Genomic DNA, 20,362 nt, shown 5'->3' with positions numbered 1-20,362 from the left:
CATAAGTAATATCATGTTTGGTAGCTAGTTAGGAGGTAAATTATTCAGGTTTAGATTAATATGATGTTTGATTTGCAATTTAAAAAACTACATAATTAATATATGTATAAGTTATGAAGAAAATTTATGTATAATTTTATACAGGGTGAAAGATGAAATAACTAATACATGTATATTTATTTGCATGCATAACTAATATTTGCATAAAATAACATATAAATTTTTTATAACTAATCCCTACATAAAGGGGCGGCTCGATAGGGTTAGAAAAAAGGCAAGGGCTTTAGGCCTCCAAATTTGAGGGGCTTCATATTTATTTATTTTAGCAATAATAGGTTAGAGATTTTTCTTAGAAAAAATATTAGGTAAGTACTCTATTTATAATAAAGAGAGAATTATTAGAAGAAGTTTGACGCACCTGAAGTAAAGATTGAATTGATTGATTATAGTATCAATTGAAAAAGAATTATTAAAATAAATCAATCATAAAAAGATTAACAATTTACATCTCAGAGAGCTAGAAGAACAAAATTCGTAAGAAAATATATTAGTTTATTTTTAAAAATTTAGGCCTCCATTTAATTTTCGCTTGATGCCGCTAATGTGCTTGAGCCGCCCCTTCCTACATTACTATTACATACATAACTTTAACCAACTATCAGGCAATCCCTTAATTATTAGAATTTTATATTTACAATCAAACATTGTATAATATAAAATTTTATCTGAAAAATTTAAACTATTTTATATTTCAAACAAAATGGGCAAGACTAGAAGTAATTGGGCTCCACAAGTCACATGCATGGCCGATTAAATCACGTGCATTAACATGCACATCCATTTGAAGGATGTTAATCTTTATCACGTTTCACATGAGATAGGTAAAAAAATTATGAATTTTGATCAGCAGACATCCGGATACATAGGGGAGGGTTGTATATGTGCATTAACATGCACATCCATTTGAAGGATGTTAATCTTTATCACGTTTCACATGAGATCGGTAAAAAATAAATGTAATTTACATAAATTTTATAATGTTAAAAGCTAATTATATTATTTATTTTTTAAAAATTATAAATTTTTAAAAAAAATTATGAATTTTGATCATCAGACATCCGGATACATAGGGGAGGGTTGTATCTGAGAGGGGGGATGTATCATATAGGAGATAGAGATGTATCATATAGGAGATAGAGATGTATCAGAGAAGGGATATGACATCCGGATACTTTGGGAAGGATGTATCAGAGAGGGGAGGGATGTATCTGAGAAGGGATAGAGATGTATTACCGAGAGGGGTGTGATGTATCCGAGAGAAAAATTTTAATTTTTTTTTAAATGGTAGAAAATTTGAGAGATTATGATAAAATAAGATATGTATTTAGGTAAAAAAATTTTAAAATAATATATGAAAAATTATAATAATAACGAGTAATTTAGTAATTTTCTTAAATTAAATTATAAATAGACATGAGAGATCATTTTTACTTTCACCGCCTATTCGGTAAAGAAATCTCGTTATTTTGAAAGGATTTTATTGGTGTAATACTGTAATATAAATAATGGCCCAAGGACATTTTGGGGGAAAAACACTTATACCCCCAAAAAGAAAATATTTACTTTTAAATGTCTCATTACTTTCATACTCCATTTTATTTTAAAATAACATAAATTTATTTTAAAATTCGCGCGTCAACGTCATGCTGATATCAGCGCCCACACTATATGATACTGATAGGATATCAATATATTAACAGAGGATTAACCTTAGTCCTATATAATATTTATTTGGTATCAATATACCAACGGAATATCACAAAGAATATATTTTCTACTAATTTAGATTTTAGTAAATGAGATTGTGACTTTAATAATTTTTTCTTAATTGTTTCATTTTTATTTCTTAAAAAAAGAGCCTAATCATATATGATACCGATAGAATATCAATATACCGATGAAATATCATAGGGAATTAAACTCAGACCTATAATACCGACATGGTATCAATATACCGATAGAGTATCATAGATGATTAATTCTTAGCAGTGATGCTGACGTCATGATGATGTCATGCACGAAAATAAGAAAGAATAAAGTAGGGTAGGAGGGTAAATAGTTTAGGTAATGGGTCCATTAAGGGTAAATAGTTTAGGTTGGATCCAATTTGAGTAAATAGTTTCACAATTGAATCTATTTTGTATAGTTTTCCCTAATTTTTTTTGCAAGTTTAGGCATATCGAAATAATATAGACATAGTAGACTGAATTTGTGAAAATACACGTTTGAAGTTATAAATTTTGTTTGATATGTAATTGAAGACATTTAAACATAGTTAAAAAAATTTTAAAAAGACATTTAAACATAAAGTTAATTTCAGACATCAGAAAAGCTATGTTTGAAAAGTGCTTCATGACTCCTCACCAAGAAATTCAGTACTCAAATTTGTGTTAATGAGGGGTTTTGATTTTAGAATTGAGTTATTGTAACTAATATACATATAGAAAAAAAAAATATTAAGAAAAATGATGAAAAAATGTGAAGGGATTTTGTCCATATTCTTACAAAAAATGGTCAAAGTAGAAGTAATTGAACTCCACAAATCACATGTAAAACAACAACGACAACTTCAGTATAATTTCATAAAATGAGGCGACAAGTCACATGTATGACCAGACTATGTGATAATTAAAATTTTAAATTTAAAGAAATTAAGATCAAATTATGTGATAATTAACTTTTTTAAGACTATTAAAATCCATAGATAAATTACAACATTCTCAATCAATTTTTAACTAAATTAGGTATATACAATTAATGGCTATCTAAAATGACTCAATTGAAATTAACTTTCACATGAAAATAAAATTTTAATCACTAATTAACCAATTATATACTACACAAGTCATCTTACAACAGAAAATCATAAACAAATAAATGCAAAATAGGTTAGTTCCAAAAAATGCAAGGATGAGATAATTAACGTCTGCTTGATGAATATAAAAATTTAACCAATTACAAAAGATTCAGGGTATTTATACGATTATATTCACATTAAATATTGTTTGAAAACAATTTATTAACAAAACAAACATATTTACGTCTAATTAAAAAATCACGTAAATATGTGATTTGAAATGATATATCTTTATTGATGGAGGTGTCTAAAGAATAATGTCGAATACGTTATAAAAAAAGAAAATTCACAAATAGTTATTATAAGTATTTTAATTGTGTTTCTTAGCTACAGTCTGCATATTTGCGGGTCATTGGTATAGTTTAAATTGTCTCGTTTGTATAATTCGTGGGCTTGTATAATTCGCGAGTGAGTTTGTATAATTGAGTTATTTTTGTATAAACTCGAAATAACGAATTTATACAAACACAAACATCTGAACTTTAAACAACTATACAAGCTATATTATACAAAATTACATTATACAAAAGTCATACAAATTATATTATACAAATTTTGAATTATACAAATGTGTAAATTAGACAAACTCAAACCATAATTAACGCTAAGTGTTAGTGGCGGATTATAAATCTATATTATTATAAAAGCAACGAATATAAATGTTGATTGACCAAAATATCCACTAAAAATTGATTTACTTATTTTCCATTTTAAGTTAAAATTTTCTCAATCTAAAAAATTACTAATGGGTATAAATGTAATTTTGTATTGGGACTAAACAAAACAGATTTTTATTAGGACTAAGTTTATTTTAGGATACATATGATCCCATTAATATTAGGAGCTTAACAATAAATATATTTTAAGTAAACAATGAGTAGGGAATTGTTACACGTTTAATAATATTGGTCGACCAAAATATTTATTAAATATTGAACGATTTTTATGTCCTTAAGGAGTAAATATTAAATAGTTATAACTTTAATTAATTTCAAAATCCTACATTTTTGCATAATAAATAAATAATAATTATCTAAAAATAGTAAATAATAGTTTTGTCTATTGTAGAAAAAATAGTAAATGATAATTTTATCTATTATAGAGTCCTTCAATAAAGGCAACGTTCAATCAACAATTCAATGAGATACAACCTTCCGTCATTAACTCTTTTTCCCTAAATTCAAGATGATTCGAGACTCAACTCATGGATTCTAGGTCAGATCTCAATTTGAGTGTCAGATCACGAATCAGAAATCGAGGTGAGATTTCGGAGTGTCAGAGTTGGTTCCCGGGTTAGGTGTCAGGGTGGGGTTTCGTGTCGGCTGTCGAAACCGGATTTTAGATCGAGAATCGAGGTCGGGTCCCAAGTCAAGTATCGAAGAGGGTACATACTCGATCGTTGAGGTCAAGTATCGGGATCAGATCCCAATTCAAAAGTCGGATCTCGTAGTCGGGTCTCGAACCAAAAGTTGAAGTTAGGTCTTATGTTGGAAGTTGGGATCGGGGTCCTAGGTCAAATTCGAGGTCAGATCCTTGTTCGCAAGTCAGTTCTAGGGTGTGATGTCGGGGTCAAATCTCGAGTCGGAAGTCAGGCCGGCTTAGGAGTCGAAAGTCAAGGTCGATATCGTGTTAGATATTAGGGTTGGGTGGGGGTTAGATCCCGATTCAAAATTTAGGTGCAGGATTGAATCTCAGGTAGAAAGTCAGATCTCGATTCAGAATTCGGATCGGGTCCTAAGTCGAGAGTTGATGTTGAAAGTGCGATCCCAAATTAGTGCTGGATGTCAAGTGTCGAGGTCGGATGTCGGGATCAAGTTTCGAGTCGGGTCTAGAGTCGAATATCTAGATCGAATCTCGAGTCAGAAGTCGATTCTTGGGTCGAGTCCTAGAACAAGTGTTGAATCGGGAAATGGATTGAGAATTAGGGTCAAGTCTTGATTCAGAAATAGAGTCCCAATTCAGGTGTCGGGTGTCGAGGTCGAATGTCAGGGTTGTATCCTGAGCCGGATGTTGGAATGTGACTCCAAATTAGTCATCAAATTTTTTTTCGTATGATAATTGATAGGGAGTAATGTGCGAGGCACGTTCATCGGCACTAGTTAGCCAAAATATAGTTATGTTAACTAATTAACTAGTATATATTTGCTAATTCGCATAATTCTCTCTAAAAAAATAATTTATTAGATAAATGTTTATTTGGGCTTGTATGTTTGGTGCAATTGTGATTATATTTATTCAATTTTTTTTGATGTGGCTCCTAGATATCAAATACCGATCACAATGAATCAAATTTTGGGGTGTGACTAATTTGATATTAAAGCTTAGTCTTTAGAGATTCATCGGGTGTCTATGGAGCCACATGTCTTCATTACAAGTGCATCCGGAACTTGTAATTCACTCTCATCTTTCACGGATTATCACCTTCTTTTATCTATTAAATTTCGACACTTACTCCCAATGTTAAATTGAAACTCGTATTTTCCTTGAATCGAAATTCGTCCCTTTTCAAATATGTTATGTTTCGTAAAATAAAGAAAAATATCTCTATATTTAGTAAGCCCATAAAATTGTATTTATTGGGCTTGGGCCCTGTACACATCTTCTAAGCCCATAAAATTCTATTTTTCCAATTCCTCTCAATTAACCGGTTAAACCCCAGTGCCGGAAAAAAAAGTCTCAATTCTCAAACCCTACTACACCGGAGCGACGTTGAATGTATCGGCCGGTTTACTCGCCACCGGCGACTTCATAGCTTGTCGGAAACCTACTACGATTAGTAATATGCTCTTACTTTTCCTTTTTTTCGCAGCAATTTTCCATGCAATTATCTCGTTTTTCGAGGTTTGTATAACGAATTTACTCATACATTTGGTTCATTATATTGTATGTAGGTTGGTAGTTTTGAAGATAAATCGAAATTTTGAAGGAGGCATTGCCAATTGAAGATCACGAACATGGTAAATGTTATTCTGCATTATTTTTCAGTAGCTTGTAAGATTTTAATGGTTGGAATTCTGACCATTTCTTGATTTGTTGTGGTCTGAATGTTAGTTTTCTATGTATTGTACCAATTTTAACTTGTCCCAGATTCTACAAAATGTCTTAACTCAATCAAATTCAATTTTTTATCCTCCATCGAACTAAGTGCCCATGTTAATTTTCTCTGTGTTGTGCGAATTTTTCACTTGTCCCAGATTCTAAAATGCTTAGCTAAATCAAATTCAACTTTTTTTTCTCCACCAAACTAATATTTTATTTGGCCAAGAGGTGTTTGGCCAAGCTTTTAGGAGAAAGTAAATGCTTTCGGAGTGGTAGAAGTTTTTCAGTAGCTAAAAGAAGTAGTTTTTCTCGAATAAGCACTTTTGAACAAAATATACTTAGAAGAGCTTTTAAAAAGTTTGGTCAAACACTAATTATTGCTCAAAAGTATTTTTTAAATTTATTGGCCAAACTGCTTCTCACCAGAAGTACTTTTGGAAAAAAACACTTTCCAAAATAAGTTGATTTTAGAAGTTTGGCCAAACAAACTACTATAAGTTTATTTTGACATTTTCGTAAACTACTTGTAGATAAGAAATGCTAGTATCTTAAACTTCATAACGAATCTTATTTGGGTACTCCGTGCAGTTCTCTTTTTTCCTTTATACTTTTCCAAACACATACAGTTGGACACCTATAGAATATACCCTAACAGATAGCAAGTGTTAAGTCGTGGTTGCTGGGATTTTCAGATTGAAGTATGTGGGTTAAAAAATGTATTCTTCAAATTTTTAGAATTTGAGCACCCAAGGGGTGGCTAAGTGGTCAATGACGTGGGTTGAGCAACATGAGCTCTCAAGTTTAATTCCCAGTAGAGTCAAAAATACTAGGTGATTTCTTCCCATGTGTCCTAGCCTGGGTGTATAGAGTTACCCTGAGTTACCCTGATACCTGTTGATGGTGGGAGGTGGCAGGAATCCCATGAAATTAGTCGAGGTGCGCGAAAGCTGGTCTGAACTCCACAGTTATAAAAATAAAAATATTTAGAAATTGAGATGCATGGTTTGAGAGTTTGATGGTATAGTTCTATAAAATACAGTCAGATATCAGGAAATGGTTCATGAAGCAGCATGACAAAGGCACGGGTAATGGGAGTGCGTCCAAGAATAGTGCAGCAGAAAAGCCTTCTCCCACTAATCCAAAGCCAGAAAACCTGGTAAGTATTTTGAATGTGGATCATTTTCCCGAGTTCACTTGCTTTTTTATTGTATTCTGGTATGGTTGTATGACTTAAGTGTTTGATAATGTTGTTACCTGTTTGTTTCTTATTTCCGTTTCTTGGAAACTTTTCTGGCTGCCTGGAATGGCGGGGCTGACTTGTTGCTTCCTTTTGAGATTTCTTTAGACGAATTTATTTTCTATCGATTGCCTTGACCCTGCGGTTCTCCTTGAGTTATTTAAGGAGAAACTGAAAGAAAGAAATGGAATGGAGTCTCGGAGTATTAGAAATTATGGTAGAAGATTAAGAAGGGGAAATTGAACTAATTTAATGAGAACTTAGTGTTTTCCGCACTAAGAATTCTAAACTCCTGACATTAACTCCTTGTTTTTATCTTTTTTGCAGCTAAGTAAAAAGTGGTCACCATCAATTAGTCCTGTAGAATATGATTGATCTTTGTTGATTTAGAATACATATCAATATATGAATTTATTCGTCTAAAAACAACAACAACAACAAATAAAGAATATGATTGATCTTTAATTTTTTTTTAATTATGTCACTATTGGGTTTTTTAGCTAGTAGGTAGAGATTTTGAGATGGTGGAAAGTTTCTACTGGAATCATCAATGCAATTTTCTGAAATTTGAGAACCTACGATAGACATCAGCCCTCTTTTTTTTTTTTTTTTGTTAATCTTATTTTTTTTTCTTCCATTTAATGGACACCAGGTACAAGAAGGACAAGAGACTGCCAACAGAAGGAAAACTAGTAAGTATTTTGCTACAGAAAAGGTGAAGGCAAAAGAAGAAAAAGTTGAGGAAGTGTCAGCAAAAAGAAAAGCTCAAAATGCTGCGGGAAGTTCATCAGCTGATGAGAAGCCACCAGCTGCAAAAAGAATTCACAAAGCTGAGGATGATGACTTTGTACCATCGGTATCTGCAATGGGATCCAGAGATGTCACACCCAGCAAAAAGTCGGTAAGTGGCTCTGGAAGAGGATCTGCGCAGAAAAATGTGCTCAGTGATGATAGTGATGATGATCTTAAGACCAAAAAATCTGATCTCAAACCTGCTGGAAGAGGACGGGGTGGACGGGCAGCTAAGACCAGTGGAAAGGGTGTCCCTCTTGATGAAAGTGATGATGATGCCTCAGCTGTCAAGGACATCAAATCTGGTGGACGAGGGCGTGGTGGTAAAGGACCATCTGCAGCACCAAGCGGTGGACGAGGTAGAGGTGGTGGAGGACGGGGAGGTTTCATGAACTTTGGTGAAAGAAAAGACCCTCCTCACAAGGGGGAAAAGGTAGAATCGTTGCAGAAGCTAACTTCTTTTGGTAAAATTTGTCTGAGTTAATAAAGTTGTGGTCTTTCTACTTCGCAGGAAGTTCCTGAAGGTGCCCCAGACTGTTTAGCTGGTTTGACTTTTGTAATTAGTGGAACTCTCGACAGGTACCTCATTGGTCTGTTTGTATATTGTTGAGCGATAGTATGGGGATAAGCACAGGGATTTTTGCATAGATTTCTTTATTGCTTATAAGAATGTAGAACCCACTGCAAGAGCGCACTATGTAGAGGGTCAAGTCTTTTCTTCTGCTTTACTTTTTTAACTTCTCTTGGGATTGGATATGTGAATGACATAAAGCTTGACATGCATTAGTTTCTCATGCTTTCAGTTTAGAAAGAGAAGAAGCTGAGGATTTGATTAAACGCCATGGTGGTCGTGTCACAGGATCTGTTAGCAAGAAAACGGTATTGTTTTCACTTACAAATTTTGCTAAACCTAATGTTTTTTTTTGTTTGCTAAACCTAATTGTTATACGGTGTTCTTCATACGGTTCTGTTGCAGAATTATCTTTTATGTGATGAAGACGTCGAGGGACGGAAATCCTCTAAAGCCAAGGAGCTCGGGTTTGTCCAATGTCAATGCATATTCTCATTTTGCTTATTCATTCGTTACTGCACTAATATTGATATCCTATACTTTTGCAACTAGAACTGCATTTCTCACTGAGGATGGTTTGTTTGAAATGATCCGGTCATCGAAAAAATCAAAATCAGCTACACAACCCGAATCAAAGAAATCTGTGGACACCACTGTTTCTTCTGCAAAGAGAAATTCACAAAATACAAGTAATTCCAAGTCTCATTTGCTTTCCTTTTTTATTTTGTCAATGACTTGTTTATTTCTAGTGATGATATAGACAGTCTTAAATAAAAGATGAATGGGTTTATGATATTTAGAGATGAATTGGTTTATGATATTTTTGAACAGTGCCCTCTAAAGTTCAGTTGGCATTTCAATAAGAAGATAAAACAGGAGAATGTTGGGTATAAATGTCGGACAGAATGCTTGAAAACAAGAATTACTTGGGAATACTAAAAAGTCTAAGTGGTTTACTGAAAGAAAAAGATAGCATCCACTTTTTCTTCATCCAAAAAAGAAAAAGATAAAGAAAAGAATATCATCAATTCCCGTAGCCATTTAAATGATTGGGACCATAAGAAACCATATTTACATTTTAAATTTCGTCTGCTACGAGTTAAGACTTTGAATTGATTCAATAAAAAAAGACAATGCTAGAAAGTAAAAACACTAAGGTGGCGGCACATACAAAAGTAGGCGCTCCCTTTTACAAAAAAAGTAACAAAGAACCTCCTCTGTACAAAAGTTACTTCTTAAAAAGCTAATGAAATCTGTCATTTAATGCACATCATATACATCCTGTAGCCTACACCACACAGCCAGTGAACACAAATAGCTGTACTTCAAAATTTGTTGAACTTGCTTTGCCTTCAAAACACCTAGCATTTCTTTGTCCATAGCACCTACAGGATCTGTTCTCCAAATTTTCTTCTAGTCCTTGTTCCTTTAATTACCTTCCCAGTATGACAGCAAGTTTTCCGTCTTTGGCACACCCATTTAATTCTAGATAGTTCCAGAAGATGATTTCAGTTTTGTTTAACCACCATTTTATTTTTTCAAGTACTAATTTTGTAAAACATAGGGCTCAAAAGCGTCTGTATACCAAAAGTAGAAACCTACAAAAATGATTTTATACAAATGACACCTAATCATCTATCCATAAAGAAACCTCATGGGTGTACCAAAAGGAAATGAGGGGCAAGTCTTTAGAGGCTATTCCTCAAATGTACAAATTCAACTCGAACACTTATTTTTGTTTTGATCAGTAAAATAATTTTATTCAAGTATGAGGAGGTACAAAATATGTAAAGAAAAGGGATAATCAACTCCTATTTTATTCTTCAACCCATCACTTTCAAATGTGCACATATGTATTTCTCTCAAAATGACCTGCATAAGTGCTAATGGAGCAACATTCCAAGCCCCCCGTTTTCTCTTCCACCTACCGCCACCCCAATGTAACATAAGCTCTCACTTGGCCATTGTAAAATGGATGAAAATATGATTACATTTTTCTTTCACTATGTTGCATTAAAAACCTTCGCTTTGTTGCTTACCTTCTCCAAAAAAAAATCCATCGGTATGTCGCTTATACTGAAGAAGCAATGTCTAGCAGGGGTTATCGCTTTATGGATATATCTAGGGGTGTTCACCGGTCGGTTATTGGTCAAAACCAAAATCAAACCAATTTAATCGGTTTTAAAAATATTAAAACCAAACCAAACCAAATAAAATATACATCCATCGGTTTGGTTGTTGGGTTCGGTTATTCGGTTAATAGCCATACACAATAATAAAAAAAATGATTCATTTAAAAGAGAAAAAAAAATACTTCATTCAAAAATAAATAAATTGTCTTCATGCCATTTTGGATCTTATAATTGTTATATACTAGAACTTTAATTATGATTAACTTCCTGCTTATATTGTTAGTTAATTTCAATGTACTAAACAACATAAACTTACTGAATAATGCATAAGCTAATGATATGGTTATACAAATAAAAGATACATCATACCTTACTATTTTAAATTAATGTGTTGAATTTTTTTGCATAAAAAGTGTTTATAAAAAATTATATATTATGTATATATAATTATTAAAAAAATATGTATATAATTTGTTGGTTCGGTTTGGTTATTTCTTCGATTTTTTGAACAAAACCACAACGAAACCAAATATTATCGGTTTTTAAAAATGTAAAACCAAACCAAATCAAATAAAAAGTCGGTTTTGTTTGGTTTTTCGGTTTGGATTGGTTTTTATCCAAATCGTGAACACCCCTAGATATATCTTTGCGCTGTGGAGAACTGAGGCTTTACACACGACATGCAAAATGATCCAAATCACAATCCGTCGATTATTTGAATCTCAACTTTGAGCTGTTGGATTAATATGAACTTTGTTGAAATGTGTGACCATCTCATCAAAAAATTATAAGCTATTAGGGAGCACACTTTTATTATTTAATTATATTCTCACGCCTCCTCACGTGCAGGCTTGATTCTTTTTCATGGCCAAGCACGTGTAAATTCTTTTTTTGATATGGGTGGCGGTGATATTCGATCTCAGGACCTTTGCTTGCTCTGATACTATGTAGAAGTGTGTGACAATCTTATCTAAAAGCTTAAGCTATTAGAGAGAGCACACTTTTATTATTTAATTATATTCTAAACAAACTTCATTGTATATTGGATACTTAAATTAGTTCTTTAGTTGCAATTTGATTATTATAGTACTAAGGGGCTGTTTGGTAGCTAGTAAAGAGGTAGCTTATCCATGTATTAATTTTTATATAAGTTATACAATGTTTGGTAGTTAATTAGGAAGTAAGTTATTCATGTATAAAATTAATACAACGTTTGATATGCAATTTAGAAATCTGCATAACTAATACATGTGTAAGTTATGAGGGAATTGATGTATTATCCTATGCGGGGCAGAAGATGGAATAGCTAATACCCGCATAACCGATACTTGCATAACTAATATTTGCATTACTAATGCCTGCATAATTCTAACCAGCTACCAAATGATTCCTAAGTTCATATATGTGTGGTATTGTTTAATCTTTAGTAAATTGTGCGCTTCTCTCAAAAGAAGCTTGCACTTCACTTCTTGCTTTCGCTTCAATCCCACGGTCCTTGTAGCTTTTTTGCGCGTTTCACTTTTAAAACATCGGGTTTGTGCCACAAAATTAGTTTGTTATAAAGCACCATAATTAGAGGTATGTACATCAACGGGGCCTCCCCTATTGAAGATAATAGGGAGATAAATGCTGAATGTTAATATATACCACCACGCACCACCACTCGGTATTATTTTATGGGAGTTGTTTGATTAAGCACAAAGTTCGAGAAACAAAGGAAGATTATTGAAACATAAGCGGAATATATGCAAACTTGCAAAATGCCGAAGTTACCTGACTACCAATAATTAAATGAAAGGCGGTGAAAGATCCATCTGTCCTTTCATGTTTCTTTCTCATAATAGTTGGATTTTATATCAATTGGGTCCCAACAAATCATGCTAAAGGTTTATAATGGTGATGATAAAATTTATGATATTCCAAATTCATAGATGTGACAATCTTTTCGAAAATAAGCTAACAAGGAAAGTGTGCCACACAAAATCGGATAGAAGAAGCATAAACAACTGAGTGGTGTTTGTAGAAGGGAAACATGGTCCTGGACAAGGACGGGTGCAGCCTGTTAATAGACTGGACAGCTGAGTGATATTAGCTTACTTCCACGAAGTAAAGGAGAAAATGCTTCTGATCTCTTTTTCTTGGATTGGTGAAAGATGAGGACGTCAAGTCCGTCAGACAATAGAGTATTGTGTTTCTGGTGCCTCTTATACTGAGGTGATAGTTTCACATTCTCGACTTTGGGACTTCATGGTCTAAAATGCGACAACGTCGGTTTTTTAGGTGATGGAACTGGAAGCACTGCCACAAAGATTCTAGCTGCCAAACAATTGACACCTAGTGCATCTCCTGCCAAGAGGAAAAGCCAAGCTAAAGAGTCTTTACTGCCATGGACAGAAAAATACAGGCCCAAAGCTATTGTAGACATAATAGGAAACAAGTCACTGGTATTCTTCTACATTGCTTTCTTTCTTTGATGGCTATACTTTTGAATTAAAAGATATCACCTGGAGTAACTTTACCTTCTATGTGGTACATGTTCAGGTGGAGCAGATTCAGCGTTGGCTTGAGAGCTGGGATGAGCATTTTCTAAGGTCAGCTAGTAAGGGTAAGGGGAAAAAACAGAATGACCCTGGTGCTAAAAAAGCAGTTCTGTTGAGTGGTATGCCGGGTATAGGGAAGACTACATCAGCAAAAGTGGTTAGTCAGATGCTGGGTTTCCAAACCATTGAGGTATTTTCCTTTTAAACGGTGAAAATTTGTGGGCTGTAATTTAGTCATTTTTCACTTACACTTCCATTCCTGTTGGATTAATATAACAGTACTTTTCTTTGTTTAGGTAAATGCTAGTGATAGTCGTGGAAAGGCTGATTCAAAAATTGAGAAAGGAATTGGTGGAAGTACTGCTAATTCCATAAAAGAACTTGTTAGCAATGAATCTCTAAGTGCTAATATTGGCAGGTATACCTCTGCTCTCTTGGATGTTCAAATCAGAAGTATGATATGTCATAATCCATGTTGATAATTGCAGATCACACCATCAGAAGACTGTTCTGATTATGGACGAGGTTGATGGCATGTCTGCTGGAGATAGAGGTGGTGTTGCTGATCTTATTGCTAGCATCAAGATCTCGAAAATTCCTATTATCTGCATTTGCAATGATCGCTACAGTCAGAAATTGAAGAGCCTTGTCAATTATTGCCTACCAATTGTCTTCCGAAAACCAACCAAGCAGCAGGTCATGTATAACATTTATTCCTTGTAATATTTCTTTGTGGATGTTCCTATGGAGCTAGTTATCCTTGTGAGAATAATATAATGCACAAGAGCAATAATAAGATGGTATAAGTAAAGTAGGAGTGTTGTTTGATATATTCATTCTTCTGACAGTTATCTTTACTTGATTTGAATTTTAGTGCTTAATTTTCGCCAAATTATGCACTATTTTATGCTAGTCAGTTTACCTTCCACATACTGTCCCGTTATGGACAAAATCCAAGCCATCCTTGCTCCCATAATGTTCTCTGTCAACGATGTTTCTGGTGTTCCTTTCTGGAAACCGGAGTTGAAAATATTGGTTGGAAATTTGATGGCTAATAGTGAGAGTATTCTTTGACAGATGGCAAAGAGGTTAAAGCAAGTGGCAAATGCTGAAGGCATCCAAGTCAATGAGGTTTATTATCTTTCAACAACTTGCATAATTTTTTATTAGTACATGTTGAAGAAAATGTTGATAGTAATATTTGGAACTGTCTTGTTGAGTTCAAAAGCCATCATCCCTGATAAAATGCTGTTTTCACTTGTCCATATTTGTGTACTGTTATACTTTGGTTTGATATTGTTGGTTTGTTGAAGTGCATGATAAAGTAATTATTCAGGTCTGAAACACCCAGATGGAGGACCTATGAATTTTTATGGAGAAAATAATAAGAGTTTTTTTTTTAAAAAAAATCAAGCAATATCCAATAATAGTTGTACATTTAAAACCTTTTTCTACTTATACATGTGGTGGAAACCGCGATTAGTATTTGTGACAATAAGAACCTGGTTGAGATCTTTCCTGCTTGAATGTGTTATAGCATATATAATTTGGTGATGCTGCTACAAAACATAGGGAAAAGAAATTCCTTTTTTGTTGTCTGTACAGATATCTGCCAACTTTCTGAGATTCATGATTGTTTTTCTTCGTCTTGTCTTTCTAGATTGCTCTTGAGGAATTGGCAGAACGTGTTGGCGGAGATATGCGTATGGCTCTAAATCAATTGCAATACATGAGTCTCTCTAAGTCAGTGATCCAATACGATGATATAAGACGCCGCCTTCTAAGCAGTTCAAAGGATGAAGACATCTCACCTTTCAAAGCTGTAGAAAAGTATGCATGTATTAGATTAAATTTCCCTTCTAATATTTTGCCATATAATGTCTAAGCTTTTCCCCACATATGGATTGCTATGTTGGGTTCTCTCAGTGCTGTGTCCAAATATATGTGGGAATGACCATCTCCACTACCTTGTGTGCTATTGAACAGATTAAACAATAATTAGTTATATTTGGAATAAAGTACTTAAAAAAATCAGCAAAAAAAAGAAATATCTACCTCCTCTAGTTGTCCATAATTCATTCACGGGGAGATTCATAATTAATTGGGGGTATGGAGTAGAGCTACTATAAAAAGGTAGGATAAAAGATAAAATATGATAATTAAATAATAAGTAAAACAAAACGTAACGCCGTGATCACACCAAATCTGTCGTTACACAAAACGGGACTTTTCATCGTTATGCAACGATGAATTCAACGATATAATACAATAAAATTCAAGTAACAATTGTATTTAAACCAACAACGCAATACAATACAATAGGTAACAACAATAAAACAACTCTGTTTTCATAACCATATACTGGTTTTTGTTATAGCCCTATAATACAACCTGATGTGTTTGACTAAAAGCTCAGTTCAATGGCTTTAAATCCCAAGTACGTTTCGTGATTTTTCACATCACTCGGCACACCAGTATTGCTTGAAACTCAGCAGAAATTCCCTATTAACATGTCCTGTGGGAGTATAGGATTGGGAACTCTCCTTCTTTGGACATTGTACCCTGATAGGATTTTTATATTTTGTCACTTGCTTTGGATATTGCAGTTTGTTACAAATTTACATTTTCTTGAGATGTGGACCTATTTAATTGCATTTACTTCAAATTCTGCCATAAATATCTTGTAAATTGCCTGGTGAATGATCTCACTTTAATACTTTCATGTGACTACAGCATGCACTTCTATTGCATTGTACTTTCACACTCAGGTCTTGACATAAATATTATTTCTTAATTGACCAGTTGTGTTTGTTTCTGTGTTGATAGGCTGTTTGATTTTAATGCCAAGAACTTGAAAATAGATCAAAGAATTGACCTAAGTATGAGTGACCCAGATCTTGTCCCGCTTCTTGTCCAGGTACTTTAGACTCCATAAGGTTACTATTTCTTCTTGAAATTTACTGTTATCGGAGTTAATTTTTTTAAAATGTCCCTGCTTAGTTTTCTCTATATCACTTTGAGACCTTGTAGAACTTTGAGTATTCATTGAAGTAGAATAATAACAATCGAAACTGGTCGCATTGTTGCTATCTTTTTTCTCTTTAAGTTTTCGTATTCCATGTTGTCTGTCCTAGTTAATTTCTTCTGCGGATGAATTTTCCCAGTTTGTTACCTGATCATTCATCTTAAAATGACATGGCCTGAGCAAACCATTTGGCAGTTCTCTTGTATCTTATATTAAGTTAGTATAATTAGGTCCTCTTGGTTAGTTCATCTTATTCTCTAAGACACTACTGCTGTTTATATGATAGCTATGAACATATGTGTTAATTTTAAGTCTTGCTTCCATCCTTAATTTGTCTTACATGCTTATTTGTGTCCTTTAGACTGCTTTATTTGTACATGTTTGATAACTTTGTTGTGTTCGAGAGAAGACAGTTATTTGTAGAAGTGCTCAAGGGCTTTGTTCCTGCAAGATGTTTGGGCAGTGTTGTGTATTAGGTTCTATACGATAAAGCTGACTGTATGCTTCAGATGGTTCACTTTTTTTTTTTTTTTTCTTTTTCCTTTTTCTTTTCCATGCCCATGCTTCTCTGCAGTATTGGTGTACCTCCTCCTTTTGTTACTCATTGTTGTTCTTGATTGTCATTTATATCATCCATGCCGTATCAATTACCTCACTAAACGAGTCGCAGACAACAGAAGACTAATATTTAACTGGTATAAGTTTGGCATTGGTGTATTAGGATTTAAAAGCTTTGGAGGAATTGTCAATATGGTTTAAAATATTTTATGAGTAGACCTTCATATGTTTTGGTATAACTGTTTCCAAATGTGATGGCAGGAGAACTATCTCAATTACAAACCAAGTTCTGCTGGCAAAGATGATAATGATTTAAAGCGGATGAGCCTAATTGCGCATGCTGCTGACTCTATTGCAAATAGTGACTTAATAAATGTACAGATTCGAAGATACCAGCAGTGGCAACTTTCTCCAGCTGGTTGCCTTTCGTCTTGCATAATTCCGTAAGACATTTTTCTAAGATTCTTGAGTTTAGTTGTGTTTAAGTTGACTTTATCTTATAATGTTGGTATCCTCTTTCATCGTTCCTTTCTTCGTTTTTTTCCTCCCTCATTTTAGTGCTTCTTTGTTGCACGGACAGAGGCAGACTCTTGAGCAGGTGATTGTTGCTTATTCTCCATCTCTAAGTTCTGATTTTCTCCTTTTTCTTAATTCTGATGGCTGAATTTAAGTTAGACTAGAGATACTGTTATACTATTAGCTAAAGTTAGTCTAGAGATACTGTTATACTATTAGCTTTCTCAGATAATTACAGGTGCTTCGGTATTGGTATTTAATGCCGAAAAGTTGAGTTGTGTTCCAAAGGTGTTGTCTCAGTATGTCTTATATCCTATGATTTCTCCTATGAAAATCTTTGCCTGCCATTTATCAGCTTTCCAAGAGTTTTCCCTTGAATATAATTTAATTGTCATCCAATCCGGACTTGTTTGAGGCCTTCTAAATTTCAGTGAGTGTTAAATGTTGCAGGGAGAACGCAACTTCAACAGGTTTGGTGGCTGGCTAGGAAAGAACTCTACAATGGGAAAGAATTACCGAATTCTGGAGGACTTGCATGTTCACCTACTCGCATCTCGTGAATCATATCTGGGAAGGTACTTTCTTCTGTATTTAGTTTAAAACATATTAGTTTTCTTCTCACTTGTCTTCTAACCTGATACATGGTCATCTCATTCAATCTGTGCTTTGAGTGCTTTCAATAATCCGATCTATAAGAGCACATGTTTTCTTTTATTGTTATCACTGTTTCATAATTTTCTTCATCTTATGGTGTTTTTAATTTTGTTTCTAGTTCTTTCTTATTTCCCAAAATACAAATATTAAGATCTGGTATACAATGCACATCCTTCTTTCAGACAATTGTTCTAGATTCAGAACTTGTCGAAATTCTTTTTCAATACCTACATAAGTATAGCTGAGGTTAGAACTGTATATATAATCTTCTTAAGCGAATGGGATTTCCCTGATGCATTGTCTTGTCCTACTCCTCTTCTGCATGGGTGATAGTGTTAATCAATTGTCGAAGAATTAATGGTTGACTAAAGAACTTCTGAAGTGTTACCTATGCAGGATTCTCATGTTTTGTGTACACTTCTCTTCCAATTTGGAAGTCGGTCAAAGTTCCCTTCCAGTCATTTCTTCCTGCACATCGCCTGTAGAAAGAGTCTTTATGCATCCATGGCAGCTGCGTAATATATCTTCTCATACATTTCAGGGCAAACCTGAGACTTGACTACTTTTCTCTTCTTGGAAAGAAGTTGACAGATCCATTAAAAGTGTTGCCTAAGGTGGATTATTCATGCTTAACCTGAATTTCGTTGTGTATATATGTTTGCGTAGTCTTATATGAATGTAATTTCCAGGATGAAGCTGTAGAGAATGTTGTGGCTTTCATGGATTCATACTCTATAAGCCAGGAGGACTTTGATAATATTGTGGAGATATCAAAATTCAAGGTATACCATTGTTTTCGGTCTTCTCCTAATTCTAGTGATGCACTTGTAAAATCTGTTCATTTGTTGACTGCATTTGCACCAGGGACGTCCGAATCTTCTGGATGGTGTACTGCCTGTTGTGAAAGCTGCGCTGACAAAGGCATACAACAAAGGAAGCAAATCACGTGTTATTCGCACAGCAGATTTAATTAACCTTCCTGGAATAAAAAAAGCTCCCAAGAAGCGCATTGCAGCGATGCTGGAGCCACTAGATGAAGGTGTAGCTGAAGAAAATGATGAAACACTTGCTGAAGATGAAGAGAATTCATCAGAGACAGAAGACATAGGTATATCCCCTACTCAGCTTGCCCATTAAAAGGGTGTATGGTAATGAGCCATTCAATAATTTTACAATAGCAGTTGACTGAAGAATCTTAAATATAGATAATTTCTTCGGTATGAGTTGCATCTTATAGTTCAGAATTGTTCTACATTTGGTTGCAATAGCAGTTGTGAAGAAAAATGTACTTTATAGTTTTATTCCTTAGTGTCTTTGCAGTAAGCATTTTCTATTGTTCTTATTTCAATGAAATTAGTACTTCTCATTAGGGATAATTTTCGCATTTTACCAGTTTCTTTCAGAACATTTGTAGGTCCTGACATTTATCTAATATAGAAGAACAGTGTAATTCTTTTACAATAACTGGGAGTAGTATTTAATGATGTTATTGCTTGTTTTGGTAACTCAGCAGATGTTGGGAAAAAATTGCAGTCTGATCTTCAGAGTCTCAATTCGAGAGGTTAGTGACATTCTAAATCAATTCCATCTTCTTCTGTGTTCTTCTGCAACTATTTAACACACTTTCGTGTCTTTCCCTTGATCTGTTTTTTCTTTACAATAGGGATCCAAGTAAACATGGACTTGAAGGGTGCCGGGAGTTCAGGTGGCAAGAAGCCCTCTGCAGGTAGAGGAAGAGGAAGTTCTAATAGCAGTGGAAGCACCGAAAACTCAGGTAAGAGAGGTGGCCGGGGTTCTGGAGCTGCTGCCAAGAGAAAGAGGTGAAAACCGAAAACATCTCCCTGACCTAATTTTGTCTCTTACAATCATCGGAAGCTGCAGTTTACCCGGTCTTCTTCCTTAGGATAAGAAGCATTTAGGAAACTTTGTTTAGCTATTTGTGCTATTTGTGTATAGAGAAAGGTTTCTAAGTTGATTTATGTATATTCTACTTGAAACTGATGAATGCCCATTTTCTGTTAATAGTTTTGGTTTGATTCTCAAATTTTGGCTTCTTGCCATTGCCATTTTCATTCTGTTTTACCATCTCTACAACACTTCATTTGGTGTGGGCTGTGGAAATATAACTTAGTATTTCTGATGGTAATGCTAACCTCAAATTAAGGGTTGTTTGACTTAAAATCATGATTTGAAGTTGAAATTGTCTGAATATGCAATTTAGATTTGTAAAAGTTAGTTACTTTTTTTTTTAAAATTAACATGAAAATCCTAGCATTGTGAAAACTACTATAACTTTCTCAAATTGTTGTACAATCTTTTTCTGAATGTGTAAATCATAGTTCATAAATAAGGTATTAGAATGTTTTGTGGCATCTCATTAA

At 34.0% G+C, this 20,362-nt stretch overlaps 1 protein-coding gene across 2 annotated transcripts; it reads left to right on the top strand.

Moving 5' to 3' along the window:
- Positions 1–5,547: 5,547 nt before the first annotated feature.
- LOC129891566 (replication factor C subunit 1) lies at positions 5,548–20,121 on the top strand. Of its 2 annotated transcripts, none has more exons than XM_055966965.1 (23): positions 5,548–5,693; positions 5,809–5,874; positions 6,996–7,112; positions 7,846–8,418; positions 8,497–8,564; positions 8,789–8,864; positions 8,962–9,023; positions 9,109–9,245; positions 12,969–13,132; positions 13,230–13,418; positions 13,525–13,646; positions 13,717–13,924; positions 14,306–14,359; positions 14,889–15,058; positions 16,055–16,145; positions 17,073–17,254; positions 17,370–17,409; positions 17,778–17,902; positions 18,523–18,595; positions 18,671–18,763; positions 18,846–19,089; positions 19,495–19,542; positions 19,645–20,121. In XM_055966965.1, the coding sequence occupies exons 2-23, from the start codon at positions 5,872–5,874 to the stop codon at positions 19,803–19,805; spliced, it is 3,000 nt and encodes a 999-aa protein (XP_055822940.1). In that variant the 5' UTR covers positions 5,548–5,693; positions 5,809–5,871; the 3' UTR covers positions 19,806–20,121. The 2 variants fall into 2 exon arrangements, with proteins under 2 accessions (XP_055822940.1, XP_055822939.1); XM_055966964.1 differs by having other exon boundaries at positions 19,492–19,542.
- Positions 20,122–20,362: the final 241 nt, after the last annotated feature.

Source organism: Solanum dulcamara, chromosome 6 (genome assembly GCF_947179165.1).
Source record: "Solanum dulcamara chromosome 6, daSolDulc1.2, whole genome shotgun sequence".
NCBI lineage: Eukaryota > Viridiplantae > Streptophyta > Magnoliopsida > Solanales > Solanaceae > Solanum > Solanum dulcamara.
The sequence above is the reverse complement of the archived record's forward strand: the minus strand, read 5'-3'. Positions and strand labels throughout refer to the sequence as shown.